Source organism: Thunnus maccoyii, chromosome 18 (assembly GCF_910596095.1).
Source record: "Thunnus maccoyii chromosome 18, fThuMac1.1, whole genome shotgun sequence".
Classification (NCBI taxonomy): domain Eukaryota; kingdom Metazoa; phylum Chordata; class Actinopteri; order Scombriformes; family Scombridae; genus Thunnus; species Thunnus maccoyii.
In genome coordinates, this window is record NC_056550.1 from 28,354,791 (window position 1) to 28,375,773 (window position 20,983).

The window sequence follows — 20,983 nt, forward strand, 5'->3', positions numbered from 1 at the left end:
CGCCTAATATGACATACCCACCCACCTTGCCGACAACCTGATGTCAGCTCATCGCACACGCCAATAAATGAGTGTATAAACGATGGATTTGAGAAGTTGACATTTGGAGTAAAGGAGAAAAAGAAGTGAAATCCTGCTACTGTAGTTTGTTTACGTAGCCTCCGGAGCCAGAGGAAGCTTCCTGAAGCTGACCAATCAGAACAGAGTGGGCTCATCAGGAGGCGGGGCCTTAAAGAGACAGGAGCTAAAACGGCCTGTTTCAGACAGAGGCTGAACTGAGGGGCTGCATAAAGGACCAGTAGAAGATAAATAAGGAGTTTTTAACTGTAAATCATGCAAAAATATTCCAGTAGAGCCCCAGAATATAAATATACACCTGGAAATGTGCAGAATATGTGTACTTTAAGTTAGTTGCATGTATTCTTAATAAGTTGCTGATTAAAAAAATGTGTTTAAATAAATAATGTTAATCTAAATAAGTGATGATGGCAAACACATTCAACCTACTGCCTGTTAACCATCAACATCTCTGAGATTAATGCTGTTTTTTCATTGCTGAGAGATTATTTATCATGGTTTGGGGTATTCATATCGACCTCTGTAGTAGATGCTCATTTATATTAAAACATGGATGTTAAACCCCTTAATCACGCTTCACTTTTTCAGACAGTAAGTGACATCCAGACTTCGGCTCTCTAAAATGTCAAACAGACAGAACTTCATAGACAAATATTAGTATTTAAGAATAATCAATAATACTCAGGAGTTTTTCCTCACAGTGGACCGCTGCTCCGACTCTGTCTCTGTTTGGTTCATGTTTAATAAGACAACATAAAGATTAAAAAGATCCATCCGTACAGAAATCAGATTTCAATTGTTTCAGTTAGAAACATGAGTGCAGGATTCAGTTTTTCTGGTGGAGGAAGCACAGTGAGGATTAAGTGCTGGTGTTTGACTTTAGCTCCTCTGACTGTCTCCATTGTGCAGTTCAGAGGGAGAATCGGAAAATCACTCCATCAATCCTTCTCTGTTCCATCTTTTCCTCTTTCTGAGTTTCACTTCCTGAGCTTGAGGGTGCATGTTTTGTGGATTTCATACGAAATCTTCAGTCCAACATGGCGTCCAGCTGGTCGGCCAGGTCATCAAACATGTTGCCGATGTCATCCAGAATGTTCCCTGCTGACTTCACTGTGTTCGCTCTGCTGGTGTGGAAACAAGAAACGAGACTCAGTTAATATCAGTAGTGGAAAGTCATTAACTACATTTACTCAAGTACTGTACTTAAGTACAACTGTGAGGTACTTGTACTTTACTTGAGTATTTCCATGTGATGCTACTTTATACTTCCACTCCACTACATTTCAGAGGGAAATATTGTACTTTCTACTCCACAATATTTATTTGACAGCTTTAGTTACTTTTCAGATAAAAATCAAATGTAAGACGTAAGTAAGTAAGAATTTCTTACCTATCTGAGTCCTCTAGGTTCAGTTTCCTCTCAACGGCGATTAGAGCTGCTTCCAGAGACGTGCTGGTCTGATCCAGTCTCTGCTGGACCACCTCCGTCCCGCAGGACAGCTCGGGGACGAGGCCCGGACCCACCACGCACACCTGAGGCTTTGCTGCTGTCAGTGAGGGGCTCTGAGGGGCCGGGGACAGGGAAGGAGCCGGGGCCAGAGCTGGAGCCGAGACCAGGGGCCCATGGGCTGGAGCCGGGGCCGGGACCAGGGGCCCGTGGGCTGGCGCCGGGGATGGGACCAGGGGCCCGTGGGCTGGCGCTGGAGGCAGGACCAGGGGCCCATGGGCTGGTGCTGGGGCTGGGACCAGGGGCACGTGGGCTGGCGCCGGGGCTGGGACCAGGGGCACGTTGACTGGCGCCGGGGCTGGGACCAGGGGCATGTGGGCTGGCGCCGGGGCTGGGACCAGGGGCCCGTGGGCTGGCACCAGGGGCCCATGGGCTGGAGTTGGGGCTGGGACCAGGGGGACATGAGCAGGAGAGGACGGAGAGGTGAAGGCCACGCTCTGAACCACGCTGACGGTCACAGCTGGAGAGGAGGGTCCAGCTGCTGAAGAAACAGAAACAACAGCAGGTTAAATACCAACAAGTTCCAAATCAACAGCAACAAGTCACAAGTCAAGAATAACACGTCCTTAGTCAATTCCTGTCAAGAACAAATCAACAGACAAGAGTAAAAAGTGTCAACTCAAGACCAACAAGTCCCAAGTCAAGACTGACAAGTCTCAAGTCAAAGGTGACAAAGTCTAAAATAGTTAAATTCATGACTTGGGTCTGACTCGAATCCAAGTTATGTGACTAAGGAGACACAAATTCTGATTTGTCACTTCTTGTCTGTAAGATTTCTTAGCAGTGTTCATACCTGACATAAAATTACCTTGTGCTGCTAGCAGACTATGGCGGACAGGTTTTGGGGCAACTGCAGGAGGTTTTGGGGAGAGTGGAGGTTTGATGGGGGACCCTGTAGCTGGACTGGCTGGCCTCTCCACACTGGCCTCACTGATCCTCAGACTGACCTCCTCCTGGCTCTGGGACGGAGGCCTGCTGCTGTCTGACTCCGAGCCTGCCTCTCTGCTGGGGGAGCTTCCACCCTGCTCCTTGTCTTTGGGTTTGTGTCGGCGCTTTACTGTGTCTGACTCCTTCAGGTTAAACTCGGGCACCTCTAGGTTTTTGCCTGCTGGTTTCTCTGGTGGCTCCAGCACAGCTTCAGCCCTGGGCGGCCCCGGAGCTTTGGGCCTCTGTTTGATAGTCAGGTTGCCTTCCTCAGCGAAGGGGATGCACTCGCTGGAGCTGTTCTGAGGAGATGAAGATGCTTCCAGTCCGTGACTTTTAGATTCTTCTTCCTCTGAGTCTGACTTCACCCCTCGGTCTGGCTCGGTGCTGCTGGTCTGGACACACTCGCTCTGCACCCTCCTCCTCACCCCTGGAGTCTCTCTGGACTCGGGGGGAGGCAGTTCTTGCTCAGTGAGGTCTAGTTTAAGTCCTGGGTGGTTCGTCACCTCTGTGCTGCCCTCCAGGGTGGCTGTGATGCTCCTCACGCTCCCTGGACTGTCGGTCACCACCCCACCAGCAGAGGATGTCGTGCTGCTGTCGCTCAGCTCCCCACTGGTGGTGCTGCTCACTGAGCTCAGTCTCTTGGGAGGGGGAGGAGGTGGACCTTTTTTTCGGGCGCGCACTGCAAATGACTGACTGCGCCCTACATTGCCGTTCTTCTCTGGACTCGACTGTAATCGAGCCAGCTGGCTGCGGCCGGGTTTGCGGGTTAAGGTGGCATATGATGGCAAGTTTCCAGTAGGAAGAGTAGGTTCCTCGTCTTCATCATCGGGCTCTCCGTCTGAGAGAGCATAGCGGGTCAGGCTATGAGTGCGCTTCTTGGGATGCGTCAGAGTCTGGGTGTAATCCTCAGGTCTGGTAGATGGGTTCAGGTCTGTGGAGCCACACTGAGAATGCAGGTAGCTGAAACCTTTCAGTGCCGGGGAGCCGTGAGGAGAGGATCCACATGAGCCAGACAGTTTGGGTTTCGCTGGGATGGCTGGGTACTTGAACACAGTGGCTGTACCCAGAGGCACCTGCTTGGGCAGCAGCTGTTGCTGCAGGGGCCTCTGGTCCCAGCCCTCAGGGAGGTTCCTCTCCTTGGCAGGACTGCCATCCAGGCTCTCCTGGGACCAGCTGTGGGGGTTGATTGAAGCTGTGGGAGGCTCCTGGGAGCGGCCAGAGCCTCTGGACCTGTTGTCAATGCTCTCCTGGCTCTGTGACATCCCCACAGCATTCTTGATGGCCAAGCCTTCTTCACAGCCTCCATAGTGGCTGGACATGGCCGTCTGCAGCTCTGCGCTCAGCTCGCTGTCCTGGAAGGTCAGCATCTTTGGGGTGTGAGGCGAAGAGCATTCACCTCCAGCATCGGGCGGCTCAATGGTGACCAGATGGAGGGCTCCAGGGGCTTTGCGTCGCAGCGTGCCTTGGCCTGATTCAGCCTGAAGGATTGCCCTCTGGATGTCACACAGCTTCTTCACTGCCAGCATCAGCTTCTTCTGGTGGCCTGGAGGGGAGAAGTTTACCATCAAAACAAAGCAAAACAACACTTGTACAGTCACACTGAAGAGCATATAACATCTCCTCACCCAGCTTGGTGATGCCGATCTCCTGCAGATCCTCCCATGTGAGGTCTCTGACTATGCTGATCGAGTCGTAGCCGTTTTCAGAGAGTTTCTTGTGGTACTGTGGGAGGCCGATGGCACTGAGCCACTCACCCAGATCAGACTGTGAGAAAAGAAACATCAGTCAGATCAAAGTCAGTGATTGGAAGTCAGTGTATTCACCAGGTCTGCAGCAGCAGCTCTGGTATAAAACAGTTCCTCACTGGGATGTACTCCGGCAGCCACTCAGGGATGTTCAGGTTGTTGATCTCGATGGAGATTTTCTTGCGGTGGCCTGGTTTGGTCACTCCGATGGCTGTCAGATCCTGCAGATACAACAAGACACAAGACATGAGTTACTCTACTATAAGTTTTACACAGCGGTTTCCATTGAGATAAATTAAACAAATGAAGCTGCTGTCACCAAAAAACAGACAGTTCCAGATAGCAGGTCTAATGCTGTTAATTATGTGTTAATTATAAAAATACAAATCATCAGACTGTGTTTGTTCACCTCAGGAGTCATCCTGCTGATGGTCGGGACATCATAACCAGCACTGATAAAGTTTCCAGTGTACTGCTCCAGCTGGAACTCGCTCAGCCACTGATAGATGGCTTCTGCATCCTACAACACACACAAGTACAAAGGGTGAATATAATACACACCTCAATGACGTACTGCAGAACTCTGAAGTGTTCATTTCCTATTACTTTCTGTTAAGGCTGGGCATTTTAATCTAAAATTTAAAACTTGATAAATGGTGACATTTATCTTTATAACGATGAAATCGTTATAAAATTTATATCAAATTTATTATAAAGAATTCAAAATACACTTTTAAGGGCAAATGATGTTGAATTTACATTTTAGGAGATTGAAACTCCAATCATACAAATATGAGTGACATTTCGTCAGAATCAGTCATAAGCTTATCACAAGTTAGCGTGGAAAACTCAACTGGAAGGCTGAAGCTTTTAGTCTGACGTTGTGACCTTACAGTACCCTCACACTTTTGCTTACTTTCTTTAATATGTACGTATACATTGCAATACAGCTTTCAACAAAGGATATTTATAAACCAAGTCATAATACATTATAGAAATGCAAATAAGTACAAATAAATAAATAAAATAAAAATACAATTATAAAATAAAAATGCATGATAGAAAAACAAAACTTAGTAAATTGAAATCAGAACATTGGGGTGCACATTAAACCTGCTTTAACTGAGTTTTTGTAGTGAAAACAACACTGATGTATCATCAGCTTTTAAGTTGACATGTTGAACTTGTTAGCAAACAGTTGCTTCTTTCCACATCCAGCAGTTACGGAGCAACATTATCATTCATGTGGAGTCGTGTTTCTGTCCACCTGGTGAATGTAAGTCCAATATTCACTCTCCTTTAGCTGTTTTTGCTCTCTACCAACTCCTGAGGGAAATATCTGACTTTTTAGCAGAGATAATGGGATTTATAGGATACCTGCCCAGAATACTTTATTGCAAAGCTTAAAGAACTGCTGAAAACACATGCCTGACTTATAACGAACATGTTCTTCATCCACTTTAATAGAACATCTACATAAATAAAGGATTGACAAGGCAACAGTTTGAAGACAGCACCTCTGTGTGGATCTTTACCTTCCCCTCCAGCAGCTGCTGAGGACGGACAAACTGCTGAGAGAAACTCTGCTCTGCAGGCCTCTGCACCGTCACCGTCTGCCTCCGAGGAGTCCCACCTGCAGTGACATCACAGGAGGTCACACAGAGGTCAACGGGTGCACTGAACTCAGTTTGTAACCATGTCCTTGAAATATCGGCATCTTGGTAATTTCTATACTGTATATGTAACATGTGGTAACATTTAGGGAAGGACAAATGGGATGGAAGGAATTTGCTACATTTTGCTTAATATATGTTGAAAATATTTGATCAAAAAGGTGTTTGGTGTTTGGGAGTCTAATATAAGGGGGGAAATGTTATAAAAACATGTTTGATAAAGGAAATTAAAAGTACCTGCAGGATGGTCTGGCTGTTTGCTGAGGTCTGAGTGTCCAGAATCAACAGCAGAGGGCACCGGCTGCACATAAAAATAACTGTTCATTAGTAATATTTTACTGAAGAGCAGAGAACTGATCAGAAGTCAGAATGTAGAATAAGACATCAGCACTACATGATGAACTGAAGTGACGATGCTAACAGCTGCTATTCAACATCTTCAGTTTGTGACTTTGACTCAGAGAGACCTAAAAATCTGGATTTATTCTTGGCAGGAAACAATATTTTACACAAAGATTAAGTAACTCTAAATCTGAAATCCTGTAAAATACAGAAACAGATTCAGACATACTTTTGTGCAGGGCAAGATGAAAAGATGCCTGCCCACATGTAAATCAGCAGTAAAGTTCATGTTTATGTGTTGCCTACATGCAGCAAAAGCTGTCATTTGCATTTCTCCATTGTGGAGTTCTGCACGTCAACAGATTGTGATCTAATATTGCCTGGTTGGTTTTTAAGGATCTGTTTATTTTGACAAAGCAAACACAGAAAAACATTTTGAGCTGTTCACTAGTTTGGAGCAAAATATGCATGTAATTTTTATGGGAATTATAAATATGTGAAAAATTCAGATGACTCCTAGTTGTTTGGAGCAAAACACAAAGATGTCTGAAAAAACTAAAGACATAACAATTCATTCTCTGATAATCTGCTTAGAAAAAACCTAACTACTAACTACAATAAGCATTCAGCTAAGAGATGAAAAATTAAGAATAAATAGATCTCTCTGTCAAATGTAGAAATGGCAACATAATTGAAAAATGATTTGTTGTTTTACTTTGTTTAAACTAAACCTCAATGCTTACTTAAATGAACTGAATGTTTATGATGTTATTTTACTCAGTGTAAAAGAGAAATCAATAAGGATTTCAGATTATTTATATATCTTTATTGTAACTGTTTGTTTCAAATCATTTTAACTTAACTGATTTCTTTTATATTTATTTGATGTTTTTATATTTAAGATAAAAGAAGCACAAGAATAAATGGAGGAAGCAGAAATGGGGAGACTACCCATGAATCCAAATGAAATTAAATCTATATACAGATACAAAAAGTAAACAGTAAGTAGAGATCAAATTGAAATTAGAAGCTATATGCAGTATATACTACATAAGTGTGCTTAATGTGCAATAATGAGTTAATGGATTAGATAAAAAATAAATGCTCTTAATGAGATAGTTTTCATTATGTAAATCATAACATCTATCGATTCCGAAAATAAAAAAGTAGTATAGCTTTTTTTCTTTTATTTGCTATTAGAACTATTTAATACTCTGCCAACACATTACCCCCAAAGTGGTGCTGGCTAATTATCTTGTGTCTTGTTCTTAATTTACCCTCTTAATTTATCATCTGAAGAAACTGTTGCATAAATGAGCTGATGATTAAAAAAGGACAAACATAATCAAATATACTGTATGTCACATCAGATCTGACTGTTTTACATTAAAGACTGATATCAGCCTGATATACTGTATATTTGTGTACCTTGTTAGCGTTGTCATGGTGACCGGTGTTGTGTTGGAGTCCGTTGGATGCGTTGTTGCTCTCGGTGCTCTGTCCGCTCCCGGCGCTGCGCGTGCTGCCGACGCTGCCGGTGCTCCCAACACTGTTTCTGTCTCCGGCTGCAGAGACACAAATACATTTATGATGTCCGTCACATTCACAGCGGCGGACATGTCGGTCGGAAGCAACGGAGGCTCATCGCCAAGGGCCAACAAGCCTGCAGGGGCGATGGACTGAGGGGCCGGGGGGTGACGGGCGGGATGCAGGTTTCTGGTATGAAAGCTGTGCTGTGGCAGAGCAGGGGAGCCATCCATGACAGGCATGTAGCCAGCAGCATCAGGCTTTAAAGAAGGGGGGGTAGCAAAAGTCTGGAGCTGTACTCACCAAGTATTTCACTTCCTAAACTGCAGAAAAAGATACTTTTTCACTAAACTGCTGGGATGAGTGAAACTCAGAAGCTGCCTCGCTACTTAGCTAAAAAGAAAATATATTTATGTAGATGTAGATTTTTGGGGGACCCTCATTTTAAATTTAGGGCTTTGCTGCCTGGATTCCAAAAATTGTCTAAATGCAGCAGGACTACAATCACAGATCTAAACTATGATTATTCATTGAGGGAATAAATAACAGTACTCAGAATACAGGGATGGACTGGCATGGCCTCCTTGTGGCAGCAGCGAGGAGCTCTGACTTAGTTCAGCCTGAAGCAGACGATACATTGAATGATACAGAGTGTTTGGACCCAACACACCAAGACGACTGTCTGCCGCCGGCCGTCCCAGACCATCAGGAGCCTGAAGATTTTCTAGTGTGCTGTTGGCTCCAGTCGGCACTAATCAGTGACAGTTCGAAGACTACGTGAGATGATGTGAGGTGACGTGATGTGAGGTGACGTAAAGCGGTTTGACTTGAAGTCACTTGAAGTGACGGGCAGTGACATGAGGTGATGTGAGGCGACTTGAGTTGACATGAGGTAGCATGAGTCGATGTGACGCAACTAGAAGTTATTTGAAGTGAGGTGAGGTAACGTGAAGCGGCATGAAGTGATGTGAGGTAACGTGAAGCGGCATGAAGTGATGTGAGGCAACCATAACTGACTTAAAGTGGCATGAGACTACAAGAAATAAACTGAGGTGACATGAAATGACAGGACGCAACGTGTGCAACCAGAAGCAATGTGAGGGGATGTGAAGCGGTTTGAAATGAAATGTAGTAACATGACGTGACTAGAAGCAACATGAGGCAATCACAAGTGACTTCAAGTGACATGAGATGTGGTGATGTGACATGAGGAGACATGAAGGAACTTGGGGCAACATAAAGGAACCTGGGGCAACTTGAAGCGACAACTTGAAACGACATGAAGGAACTTGAGGCAACATGAAGGAACTTGGAGCAACTTGAAGCGACAACTTGGGGCAACATGAAGGAACTTGAGGCGACATGAAGGAACTTGGGGCAACATGAGGCAACATGAAGGAACTTGAGGCGACATGAAGGAACTTGGGCCGGCTTGAAGCGACAACTTGGGGCAACATGAAGGAACTTGAGGTGACATGAAGGAACTTGGGGCAACATGAGGCAACATGAAGGAACTTGGGCTGACTTGAAGCGATAACTTAGGGGCAATATTAAGGAACTTGAGACAACATGAAAGAACTTGGGGCAACTTGAAGCGACAACTTGGGGCAACATGAAGGAACTTGGGCTGACTTGAAGCAACAACTTGGGGGAAACAAGAAGGAACTTGAGGCGACATGAAGGAACTTGGGCCGACTTGAAGCGACAACTTGGGGCAACATGAAAGGAACTTGAGGTGACATGAAGGAACTTGGGGCAACATGAGGAACATGAAGGAACTTGGGCTGACTTGAAGCAACAACTTGGGGGAAACAAGAAGGAACTTGAGGTGACATGAAGGAACTTGGGGCAACATGAGGAACATGAAGGAACTTGGGGTGACTCGAAGCGACAACTTGGGGTGACATGAAGGAACTTGAGGTGACATGAAGGAACTTGGGGCAACATGAGGAGACATGAAGGAACTTGGGGCAACTTGAAGCGACAACTTGGGGCGACATGAAGGAACTTGGGTTGACATGATGCAATCTGAAGGAACTTGGGGCGACTTGAGGCAACAACTTGAGGCAACATGAAGCAACTTGGGGGGCAACTTGAGGTGACGTGAGGTGAGGTGATGTGAAGTTACATGAGGTGACATCAGGTGACATGAAGCGTCTTAAGCAACATGTAGGAACTTGGGGCAAAATGAAGTGACTTGGGCAACATGCGGTGACATGAGGTGAGGTGATATTATGTGAGGCGACATGAAGGAACTTGGGGCGACATGAGGAGACACAAACTTCAGGAAACATGAAGTGACTTTGGAAACATGAGGTGAAGTGAGGTGACATGAGGTGACATGAAGCGACCTGGGTGACATGAACGAATTTGGGGCAACATGAAGCGACTTTGGGGACATGAGGTGAGGTGACGTGAAGTGACGTGAGGTGACATGAGGCCACATGAAGCAACTTGGTCGACATGAGGTGACATCGGGCGACATGAAGCGATGTGCGATAATGTGAAGCAACACAGCCACGAGATTCGGACAACAGCAGCTCTCTGAAGTGGTCTTGGTGTGTCGGGGTCCTAATGCAGAGCATTCAGCGGGCAGCGATGCAGCTTCGGGGCAGCCGGGGAGGAGAAGCTGTTGTTCGGGGGCTCTTACCATGACACGAGTCCCTGAGCACCCAGATGTCCTCGAAGGGACACCCGGACTGAGACAGACGGCTTGGAGACAGACCTATCAGACACAAAGACTCTGATGGGCTGAGCTCTGTTGGGGGGTGGGGTGTGGGGTGTGGGGTGTTTCTGTCCGTGGAGGGGAGCTTTGATTTGGTGAAAATGAATGAATAAATTGAAGTTTTCTCTAAACTCTCTTCTTGTGCACAGTGAGTGGATGAGCTTCAAAGCTCCTGTGGCTGCAGTAGTGACAGTGTTTGCTGCACAATCCACTGTCGTACCTGTTTCACTTGCAGTTTATTGATGTAGAACGTCTCCCAACGGCGGCAAACACATACAAAAAACTCTTACAACTACTGTTACTGTCTACAGCAGGAAAGAGGAAATATTCAACACCTTTGGACAGGAAACTGAACACTTTTTAATACTTGTAGACACCCTGAAATATATGCTGGAGGTCAGATTTCGATGTTTATTAGCTGTGGTGGAAAATAACTAAGTACATTGACTTAAGTACTGTACTTCAGTACAATTTTGAGGTATTTATACTTGTACTTTACTTGAGTATTTCCATGTGATGCTACTTTCTACATTTCAGAGGGAAATATTGTACTTTTTACTCCACTACATTTATTTGACAGCTTTAGTTACTTTTCAGATGAAGATTTGACACAATGGATAATATAACAAGCTTTTAAAATACAACACATTGTTAAAGATGAAACCAGTGGTTTCCAACCTTTTTGTCTTTTGACGTCTTACAAAAAGCAGTGTGTAGTCGGGGTCACATTTCACATGTCTATGAGTTGTTAACAGCTCCACCAAATAGTGATTTTTCCCTCTAAACTTCTCACATGCTTTCATTTCAATAAATGTTCAAATGATCCAATATTTCAGCAAAAATCAAAGATTAGAGAAAAAGTCCAAAAACTGAAAACAGATTTGTGTATCAGAACTTTGTTTTTTCTTCTTTCCTCTCCCATTAATCATCTCACCACCCCTCAGATTTATCTGCTGACCCTTTGGAGGGGCCCGACCCCTAGGTTGGGAACCACTGGACTAAACTAGCTAACTGTATATAAAGTAGTGTAAACTAGCTCCACCTCCAGCAGCTACAACAGTAACATGCTGCTCTAACACTGATGCTTCACTATTAATAATCTAATGATGTCATATATAATAATATATCAGTCAGAGGGACCAAACCACTACTTTTACTGCAATACTTTAACTACATCAAGCTCATAATACTTATGTACTTTTACTTATGTAAAGGATCTGAGTACTTCTTCCATCACTGTTTATCACTTCCCATGTGTGTTTTGTGTCCTGAGTGTGTATACCTGTGTTGGCAGCGAGGCCGTTGGCTAGTGGCAGCACCACATGGGTGGGGGGGGCGTACAGAGTGTAGGAGTCGTCAGTCTGAGGGGCGGAGCTTAGGCTGGAGGAGAGGGGGGCTCTGGACAGCAGCTGCTGGCGCTGGGTGGGCAGAGAGGCGTGCCGGGACAGGGTGCCCCCTACAGGGCGAGACGGGGAGGAAGAGGAAGGGGAGGAGGAGGAGGAGGAGGGGGAGGTTATCAAGCTGATGGTTAGAGGTGGAGGTCAGTGATTACGTGATGTGGATGGAGAGATGGATGCAGGAAGGAGGAGAGAGGAAGTGGAGGCATGGGATGGTCTGGAAGCAGGCGGGTTAGTTCTTATTCAGGATCTGTAAGCAGCGCTGAGGGGCTTTAAATCTACGTCACATCCAGTACGATGAAGATTATGAAGCTCTCTGATCTATACATGACTGAAGTGAACACTGACCATCAACTGGGTGAAGATGTAGAAACAATGTCCAAAACTCCTCACTCATAAATGTCAAGTCAGCAAATCTTATGTGCAGAGAGAAGCCAGGGATGAACTGATCTATTTACAAATATTGTTATTGATATATTTTCTTCCTCTGTGTTGTAGAGCTCCATTATTGTCCAAAATTAATTATTATTAATAATCCAACACACACACCATCCTGCTGCCAGAAATACTCACTAGAGCACCAAATGTGGATTCATCCACCACTGAAAATAGTCCCCAACGAATGCACTATTTCCTCCTTTTTGAGTAACCATTTCTAAAATAAACAATTGACTTATGGTAAAGCTGGTCAAACAACCTTCATCTGGCATTTCATACAGAAAATGGCCACAGGCCTGCATATTATATACGTATATATATATATACACACACACATACACACACACACATGCACCCACAGAACAATCAATCAGTCTGAGGTACCAAGTAATCAATAATCTTATAGGAAAAACACACCTGGGGAGTAACAGGGGATGAATACATTTCCCTTAAATCCCCCAATAAATAAAGTATAAAAACAATGATCAGAGGGTAATAACCACCATTACACATCAGAGAGAACTCATGATTCACAATAAACCTCCAAAAGATAGTTTCACAGAGACCATGTTAATATTGACCATGAAACATTAGAGTCAAAGGACTAAACCTGTCTGTTTACACCTGTTTGCAGGATTAATAACCCTTTTTAAAAAATGAAACTATACATTTGTGAGCTGTTAAACCTTCAATAACTGATGTTTGATCCACTAGTTTTCAGAAACAAGTAGTTAACACAACACTGACATATTAGCTTTTAAGTTGATATGCTGAACTTGTTAGCAAACAGTTGCTTATTTCCACATCCAGCAGTTACGGAGCAACATTATCATTCATTGATAATGTCAACAATAACTTTTAGGGTTCCTCATGGTTCTATTCTTGGTCCTGTATAGTTTCAATCTGGTTAAAGCTGCTTGAAATTAGGTTTTTTTGTCCACTTGTTTTCAGCAGAACAGTGTAAACACAACTTCTGTCATATTATCAGCTTATAAAGTAGTTGTGGCTAACATGTTAGCAAACAGTTGCTTATTTCCACATCCAGCAGTTACGGAGCAACATTGTCATTCATGTGGAGTCGTGTTTCTGTCCACCTGGTGAATGTAAGTCCAATATTCACTCTCTTTTAGCTCAGTTTTTGTTCTCCACCAACTCCTGAGGGAAATATCTGGCTCTTTAGCTGCTAAATGCTCCACTATGTTCACCAGCTAGTCTACAGCTAACTGTGTCTGTTTGCCGTTTGATGCTGAGCAGGTAGTGTACAGTGACTTTTTACAGCTTTTTCTCTGAAAACGACGCTATGAGACGCTGAGAGTGAACCAAAAAAGTAAAGTTGCAACCGGACAGATAAACAATGAGCTGAAACTCACTATAAAGCTCCGTAAAGCTGAGAGGAGCTGCAGAGTCACTGATAATTCTCTGTAGGTTCATCACTACGAGCCACGACCAACACATTACACACTGACAGCGAACACAGTGGAGTTGTAGAAATATAGATTATATCTGCTCCAGTCTTCAGTTGGAACCAATGGACTTGGGGCTGCAGATAGAGTAGAGAAGTCACAAACTTTTGAGAGAATGCACATTGTTGGTTTTAATCTGCACATGAGATTTGTTGAGAATATAAAAATGTAAAATAATGGAAGCCTCTATCAGCTTTCCTGTGTTTCCAACATCATCTTTGACATTTCGACTGTCATCAGACAGGGTTTGATATTTTCGCCGAAGGTCTGGAGGCGTGAGAGGCTGAGTGACGACAGAAACAACCTGTTAAACCCTCCTCTGGGTGTGTTTAACTGACCGTTTCGTCTGCTGATGACCTCCACAATGGATGGAGGGAAGAAGCCGACTCTGTCCGTCCCTCTCTGGCTGTCGTGGATGTGTCCCTTCCAGCGTCCGTCCATGTGCTGCTCCAACACCTGCAGGAGGACGAGACGGTCACTGAGGGCCCCCTCCCATTAAAACAAATAAATGAATGAGAGAGTAATACAGGACAATAAAGACACAAAAGGAGAGAATGATGTGTTTTAATCAATAACCCAATTAAAAGAATCCTCATTAAGATGTTTATGTTGTTGCAGTGACGTGAACCATAAAACCAGCTGAAAACGGCAGAGAGTTAATAATTCCTAAGGTTTTCATTGATTAAATTAATGCAACCTGGACCAGAATAAGTGGCAGAAAATGAATAGAATCAATTAAAAATAATGAATTAATGTTAGTTTTCTCTAAACTCTCCACAGCGAGCACGTGTTTGCTGCGGGTCTAAAGCTGCTGACTGAAATAGAGCTGCAATTATTAGTCGATTAATCAATTGTGGCCAACTATAAAATTAATCGCCAACTATTTTGTTAATCAATTAATTGTTCTGAGTTATCTTTTTAGAAAAAAAATGTCCAAATTCTCTGATTCCAGCTCCTTAAATGTGAATATTTTCTGGTTTCTTTAGTCTCTATGACAGTAAACTCAACACTGATCCACATTTTTCACCATTTTGAAAATAATTGACAGATTAATTGATAACGAAAATAACTGTTAGTTGCAGAAAAGGATTAAACAGCTTCCTGCAGCACGATCCTCTGCCGCATCAGTCTCACTTGTAGTTTATAGACATAGAACGTCTTTTTCTACAGACGAACGCTACTTTCAACATCTGTTTTGTCGTCTGGATTTTTCCAGTCTTCATACAAGACATAAAAAAAAAACTGCAGAACTTCAGCACATCGAGGTTTTTCAGTACAAGTCTGAACATGAACAGACTCACAGCTGCATCACTTCAGCTTTACTCACCACTGATTCACTCGCAGGAAGTCAGACCGGTGAGCGCTTTGACTTCAGATGTTTAATATTTCTAATGTTTCATCAGTGTTGCACTGACTCTGTTGCAACATGTAGTTAAGAGTCAGTCATTTATGGGAAGTGTGGAGATAACTGAGGGGTAGAGGTGTGAAGCTGCTTGTTCAGGAATTGTTTTTCCCTGTTCTGTATTCACATTACTAAAATCCTCGATTTACTTCAATTACTGAACATAGAAACTTAAGACTCTCCTGGATAAAGTAACCGTCATATATGCGGACAGCTCTGATTACTACAATACCCAAGTCAGATGCATTTGGGAACAAAACGCAGCATTATAGTTATTGAATTAATCCAAAATCTGAAAATAAATTGATTTAATCTGCAGACTGTAAAATCAGCTTTCTGTGAAGCAGAATGTGAAGATCAGTGATTGGATGTTTCTCACTGAAATGCACCTTGGGAAACGTAGTTAATCCTTCCGTTTTATGTCCACAGTCTTGTAGTTTCGACTTTTCATTAAAGACAGGTTAATATTGTATATACCTGGTGCAGCTGCAATGATTAGTCGATCCTCAGAAAATTATTCAGCAACTATTTTGTTAATCGATAAAGCAATTTTTAGAACAAAAATGGCTTCCACATCTTTCACAATTTGCTGACATTTAATAGACCACATGAATAGAGCTGCAACTATTAGTGGATTCATCAATTAGTTGTCAACTATTTGAAAATAGATTAATCGTTTTGAGTCATTTTTTTAAGAAGAAAAAGTCCAAATTCTCTGATTCCAGCTTCTTAAATGTGAATATTTTCTGGTTTCTTTAGTCTCTATGACAGTAAACTGAATATCTTTGAGTTGTGGACAAAACAAGACATTTGAAGACGTCAACTAGATTAATAAATAATGAAAATCATCCAAAAATGAAAAAAGATTTTTACTTCTGGAACTCTGTTATTACCAGAAAGAAACAAATCTCACAATCAGAACCTAGAAAACTAGAATCATTCCTGCTTTATTTGGAGGAACGAGGACTAATTATAAACTGAAATTAATAAAATTAAAAAAAGAAAAGACATATCAGTGATTTTCAAAACATCAAACATCTTCCAGGTCACAGACACACACGGAGAGAATTCTGCTGGAAAACTGAGATTTTAATTTAAATTACAGGTGAGACAGGAAGTGATGCGTCAGAGGGAAACACCTCTGATGAGGCAGAATGTGTGTGTGTGTGTGTGTGTGTGTGTGTGTGTGTGTGTGTGTGTGTGTGTGTTGGACTTGTCTCCACCTGTTTCTAAGAGATTAAAGGTTTGTCTGACTTCAAACATTGACCTTTGCTCAGACATTTTTGAGAGAGAGGAGTAAGCGTCTCACCATGATGACGTCTCCGGCTCGGATGTTGAGGGCGGTGGGGTCGTGGAGGTTCCAGTAGTCCTTGAGAGCTCTGACCTGCAAAACGCCCGTCGCGTCTGTCGGAGAAACAATTCACAGTTCAGTTTGGGAGGTCAGGAGCAGAAACAGAACCAGGACTTTAGAAATACGGAGTCCAAACTCCTCCAGAAACACCCACAACTGTAAGAAACTATAGAGTCAGTATATAAAGCTGCAGAATCAGTAGGAAGTTATTTCAAGAGACTGCAGCTGACATATAGAAGAAACGCTCAGACAACAGGGAGAGTTTATTCTAGAAATGATAAAAAAAAGTATTGTGCAAAAGTTTCAGGCCGTTTAGATGTTTAGATTCTTCTCCATAATGCTCAAACATCCAGCCAGAGTCATAAAGATCTATCTTCATCAACAAGAAGAACAAGGAGTCCTGCAACAGTCAGTCTGGGATTAACATAAAGAGACAGAAGAACTGTGGCAACTTCTCCAAGACGCAGGAACAACCGACCTGCTGAGTAGCTGAAACACTGAGGAGAACTGCTGCTGTTTTAAAGACAAAGCTGCTCACAGCAACATATTCATTGACTTTCTGCTGTTTAATCAACTTTGGATCAAGTTAACTGATCAATAAAAACTATTCAAAACATCCTCACTTTACTTGATGTGTCTTTAACTTCTGCACAGTATGTACTTGCTGATACTGATTAAAGCCAGACAAAAATATGAGTCAGTACATCAGTATCAGCGTATATGTCAGCTGAGGATTATCAACCAGCAGCTTCACATCTTGAGGCTGAAGTATCTTAGACGGCCGCTAGCTGCTCCAACTGACTCACATTCAAAAAGCATCAACTTGTCTCTAGAAACATTGAGTCAATCATTGTTTTCAACGAGTCATTCTGGTCTAAATCTCTAAATTCAGACCCTCTAATTAGTGTGCTGGTGGTCACTTTGGAGATTATTGCTCCGTTAATATGATTTGAAGACTTATAGTAGCTTTGATGTCTGCCGTGTGGGCGTTGATTGACAGCTGTGATTGACAGCTACGTCCGTCTTTATATACAGGATATGTTTTGAGTTTTATTCAGAAACCATGTCTACGTTATATAATTTGTCCACCAGAGAGCACTGACAAGTTTATTTACAGTAAAATGTCCTGATCACTACAGGTCGTCACTGTTATAAGTGAGCGAGTGCTGAACCCTCAGACATAGCATCACACTTGTACAACATTGTCAGAAAACGTATAAAAATCGATGCAGCAGAACCAGAAACAGAGTCTTTTACAGAGTACCTGCAGTTGTTTCTCACAACTGAAAGAAACTTTGGACAAGCCATCAATGTTCTCAATGTTCAATTATTTCATAAATGGCTCAAAATTATTAATTGATAATCAAAACAGTTGGCAATTCATTTTCTGTTTTCTGCAGCTTGAGAGAATTCCTCTGAAAATTAAAAATATATGGTAGAAGTTTCTCAGTTATGCCAACACTAATTTGAAACTCTGTCCAAGTTAATATAACGAGCACGTACGACTATCTGTGAAGCCACAATCACATAAACTGTATTTATGTATTTTCTGTATTTTAATGTCTCCTCTCTCTGTTGTGCTGTTAAGCTCAGATCTGCTTCTGTCTGTCTGTGTGAAACCAACAAAGTGAAAAAGTCTCACATCGATAATGAATCCTCAGCAAGTGTTGACTGAGTGTGTTCGAGTTATTCATGTCTGCTCTGCTTCAGTAAACAAGACGGGAAAGTCTTCTTCAACACAACTGCTCATTATTCCCTCAGTCGGTTCCCACAGGAACTTCAAACGCCGGCCGGATTACAGAGCGCACACACAGTCTCTCATACTGTATATACAGCTCTGTGGATGTGAGCCGGCTGCTCTTTGAAGCTGTGAGAGCTGACAGATACGAGTTTAAGGTTACATAACCCCAAAACTTTAAGCACCAGCTGCTTTTGTGAATTGCAGATTATAGTGTAGCGTCAGGTGAATCTGCAGCACAGAGAGCTGAAGACGAGCTCTGAAGGGGAGAAAGAAAACCAAGACAGAAGTGAAGGAAGCAGAGTCCGTGTGTTTCTGACCTCGCAGCAGCTGCTTGATTTCCTTGCTGGCGTGCGACGTGGTGAACTGGTTGACGATGTCCAGGGCCGTCTGGTTGTAGGTGTTACGGATGTTCACGTCCACTCCGGCCTGAACAGACGACACAAGAACAATTCAATTTACTGTTTTCAGTCTCCAATTTTGTTTTTTGGTATAAAAATAATTAGTCTCAAAATATTGAGACTATTTACTTCAGAGGTTTCAGGTCCTCCAAATTCAGTTTAGTTCAGTTAAGTTCAGTTAAATTAAGTTAAGTTCAGTTAAATTAAGTTAAATTAAGTTAAGTTCAGTTAAATTAAGTTAAATTAAGTTAAATTAAGTTAAATTAAGTTCAGTTAAATTAAGTTAAATTAAGTTAAATTAAGTTAAATTAAGTTAAGTTCAGTTAAGTTAAATTAAGTTAAATTAAGTTAAATTAAGTTAAATTAAGTTAAATTAAGTTAAGTTCAGTTAAGTTAAATTAAGTTAAATTAAGTTAAATTAAGTTAAATTAAGTTAAGTTCAGTTAAGTTAAATTAAGTTAAATTAAGTTAAATTAAGTTAAATTAAGTTAAATTAAGTTAAATTAAGTTCAGTTAAATTAAGTTAAATTAAGTTAAATTAAGTTAAATTAAGTTAAGTTCAGTTAAGTTAAATTAAGTTAAATTAAGTTAAATTAAGTTAAGTTCAGTTAAGTTAAATTAAGTTAAATTAAGTTAAATTAAGTTAAATTAAGTTAAATTAAATTAAGTTAAATTAAGTTAAGTTCAGTTAAGTTAAATTAAGTTAAATTAAGTTAAATTAAGTTAAATTAAGTTAAATTAAATTAAGTTAAATTAAGTTAAATTAAATTAAGTTAAATTAAGTTAAATTAAGTTAAATTAAGTTAAATTAAATTAAGTTAAATTAAGTTAAATTCAGTTCAGTTCAGTTAAGTTAAATTAAGTTAAATTAAGTTAAATTAAGTTAAGTTCAGTTAAATTAAGTTAAATTAAATTAAGTTAAATTAAGTTAAATTAAGTTAAATTAAGTTAAGTTCAGTTAAATTAAATTAAGTTAAATTAAGTTAAATTAAGTTCAGTTATCTAATCTGGCGCCTCTATCAGCAGTAATCGTCAGGACAACATAGAGGTTTGATTCTAAGCTGCAGATGCAGACGTGGACGCTTCTGAATCGACTCAAATGTCAAAAATCGATTTTCTAAATGTTAGTTAATAACGTGAACTCAACCGTCAGTCGACAGTACGCACACGCTGGAGTTACCTGGCAGCTCATCTTCCAAAAAGGCAGCTGTTACAAGCATTTTTTGATTTAATGACTAAATATTACCTTTGCGAGACGAACCTGAAGTATACTGTGAACTTTCTACGCCGTCTTTCAGAGACTAATGTTAGCAGAGCGGTCAGCTGACCAACACACACTGCAGCATTAAACAACTTAAACCAACTCTGAGGTGTATCTGTATATAGTGAGTGTTCAGGTGAACTCACGTCCAGCAGCAGTCGCACCACCTCTGTTTTCCCGTACAGCGAAGCTTCATGCAGAGCCGTTCCAGACTTGGTGGTGTTGTTGATGTCGATGCCGGCCGTCAGCAGCAGCCTGCGACAAACAGAGACACACCATCAGCCTGCGAGTCCTGAAACTGGGCAAACAGCTGCAGCTGCTGTACTGAGCTCTGAAGTGATGATTTCAATCAGACTTTGGTTAAAAATCCCCCAAATTCGTTCATTTCAATTCAAAAATTCAATTAATCCTGTGATCTAAACGTTCTTCTACTTTTTATGTGTCCCAACAAAGCTTTGGGTTTTGTTAGAAAGCTGCAGGTTTAATGAAGACGTAATGAAGGGTTTCAGAGCTGCAATAATTAATCGATTAATTGAATAGTTGCCAACCATTAAATTAATTGCCAACTACTTTGATAATTGATTAATTATTTTGGGTCATTTTTTATTAAAGAAATTTTCCAAATTCTCTGATTCCAGCTTCTCAAATGTGAATATTTTCCAGTTTCTTTAGTCAGTAAACTGAATATCTCTGTGTTGTGGACAAAACAAGACATTTGATGACGTCATCTTGGACCAAACAACTAAGCAATTAATCAAGAAAATAATCAACAGATGATTCGATAATGAAAACAATCATTAGTTATGTTTAAAAGCCCTAAATGGTTTTTAAACATAACTCTGGTTTTATTTATCACTAGGCAACAGCTTGTTGTAGCTTGTGTACTGGTGTTGATAACAGTCATAAACTTTATTTCTACAGAACAACTCGAGTATAAATCCAACACAAAATGCAAAATATATACATATTACACAGCAGGTCCATGTAAACGTCTATAGTGTGATTAAG

At 41.6% G+C, this 20,983-nt stretch overlaps 1 protein-coding gene across 8 annotated transcripts in view; it reads right to left on the minus strand.

Moving 5' to 3' along the window:
• Positions 1-328: 328 nt before the first annotated feature.
• LOC121884441 (caskin-2-like) overlaps positions 329-20,983 on the minus strand; it is an 81,556-nt gene continuing 60,901 nt past the window's right edge. For 2 of the 8 annotated variants that reach the window (XM_042393248.1, XM_042393253.1), the window contains 15 exons: positions 20,122-20,230; positions 18,634-18,742; positions 16,534-16,628; positions 14,161-14,278; positions 11,807-11,980; positions 10,450-10,524; positions 7,701-7,837; positions 6,168-6,231; positions 5,775-5,890; positions 4,667-4,777; positions 4,377-4,478; positions 4,138-4,276; positions 2,394-4,055; positions 1,469-2,066; positions 329-1,202 (listed from right to left, as the gene is read on the minus strand). In XM_042393248.1, the coding sequence (XP_042249182.1) occupies positions 1,106-1,202; positions 1,469-2,066; positions 2,394-4,055; positions 4,138-4,276; positions 4,377-4,478; positions 4,667-4,777; positions 5,775-5,890; positions 6,168-6,231; positions 7,701-7,837; positions 10,450-10,524; positions 11,807-11,980; positions 14,161-14,278; positions 16,534-16,628; positions 18,634-18,742; positions 20,122-20,230 (3,706 nt within the window). In that variant the 3' untranslated portion in view covers positions 329-1,105. The remainder of the gene's footprint in view (positions 1,203-1,468; positions 2,067-2,393; positions 4,056-4,137; positions 4,277-4,376; positions 4,479-4,666; positions 4,778-5,774; positions 5,891-6,167; positions 6,232-7,700; positions 7,838-10,449; positions 10,525-11,806; positions 11,981-14,160; positions 14,279-16,533; positions 16,629-18,633; positions 18,743-20,121; positions 20,231-20,983) is intronic. The other 6 variants (XM_042393250.1, XM_042393249.1, XM_042393252.1 and 3 more) reach the window with 6 other exon arrangements.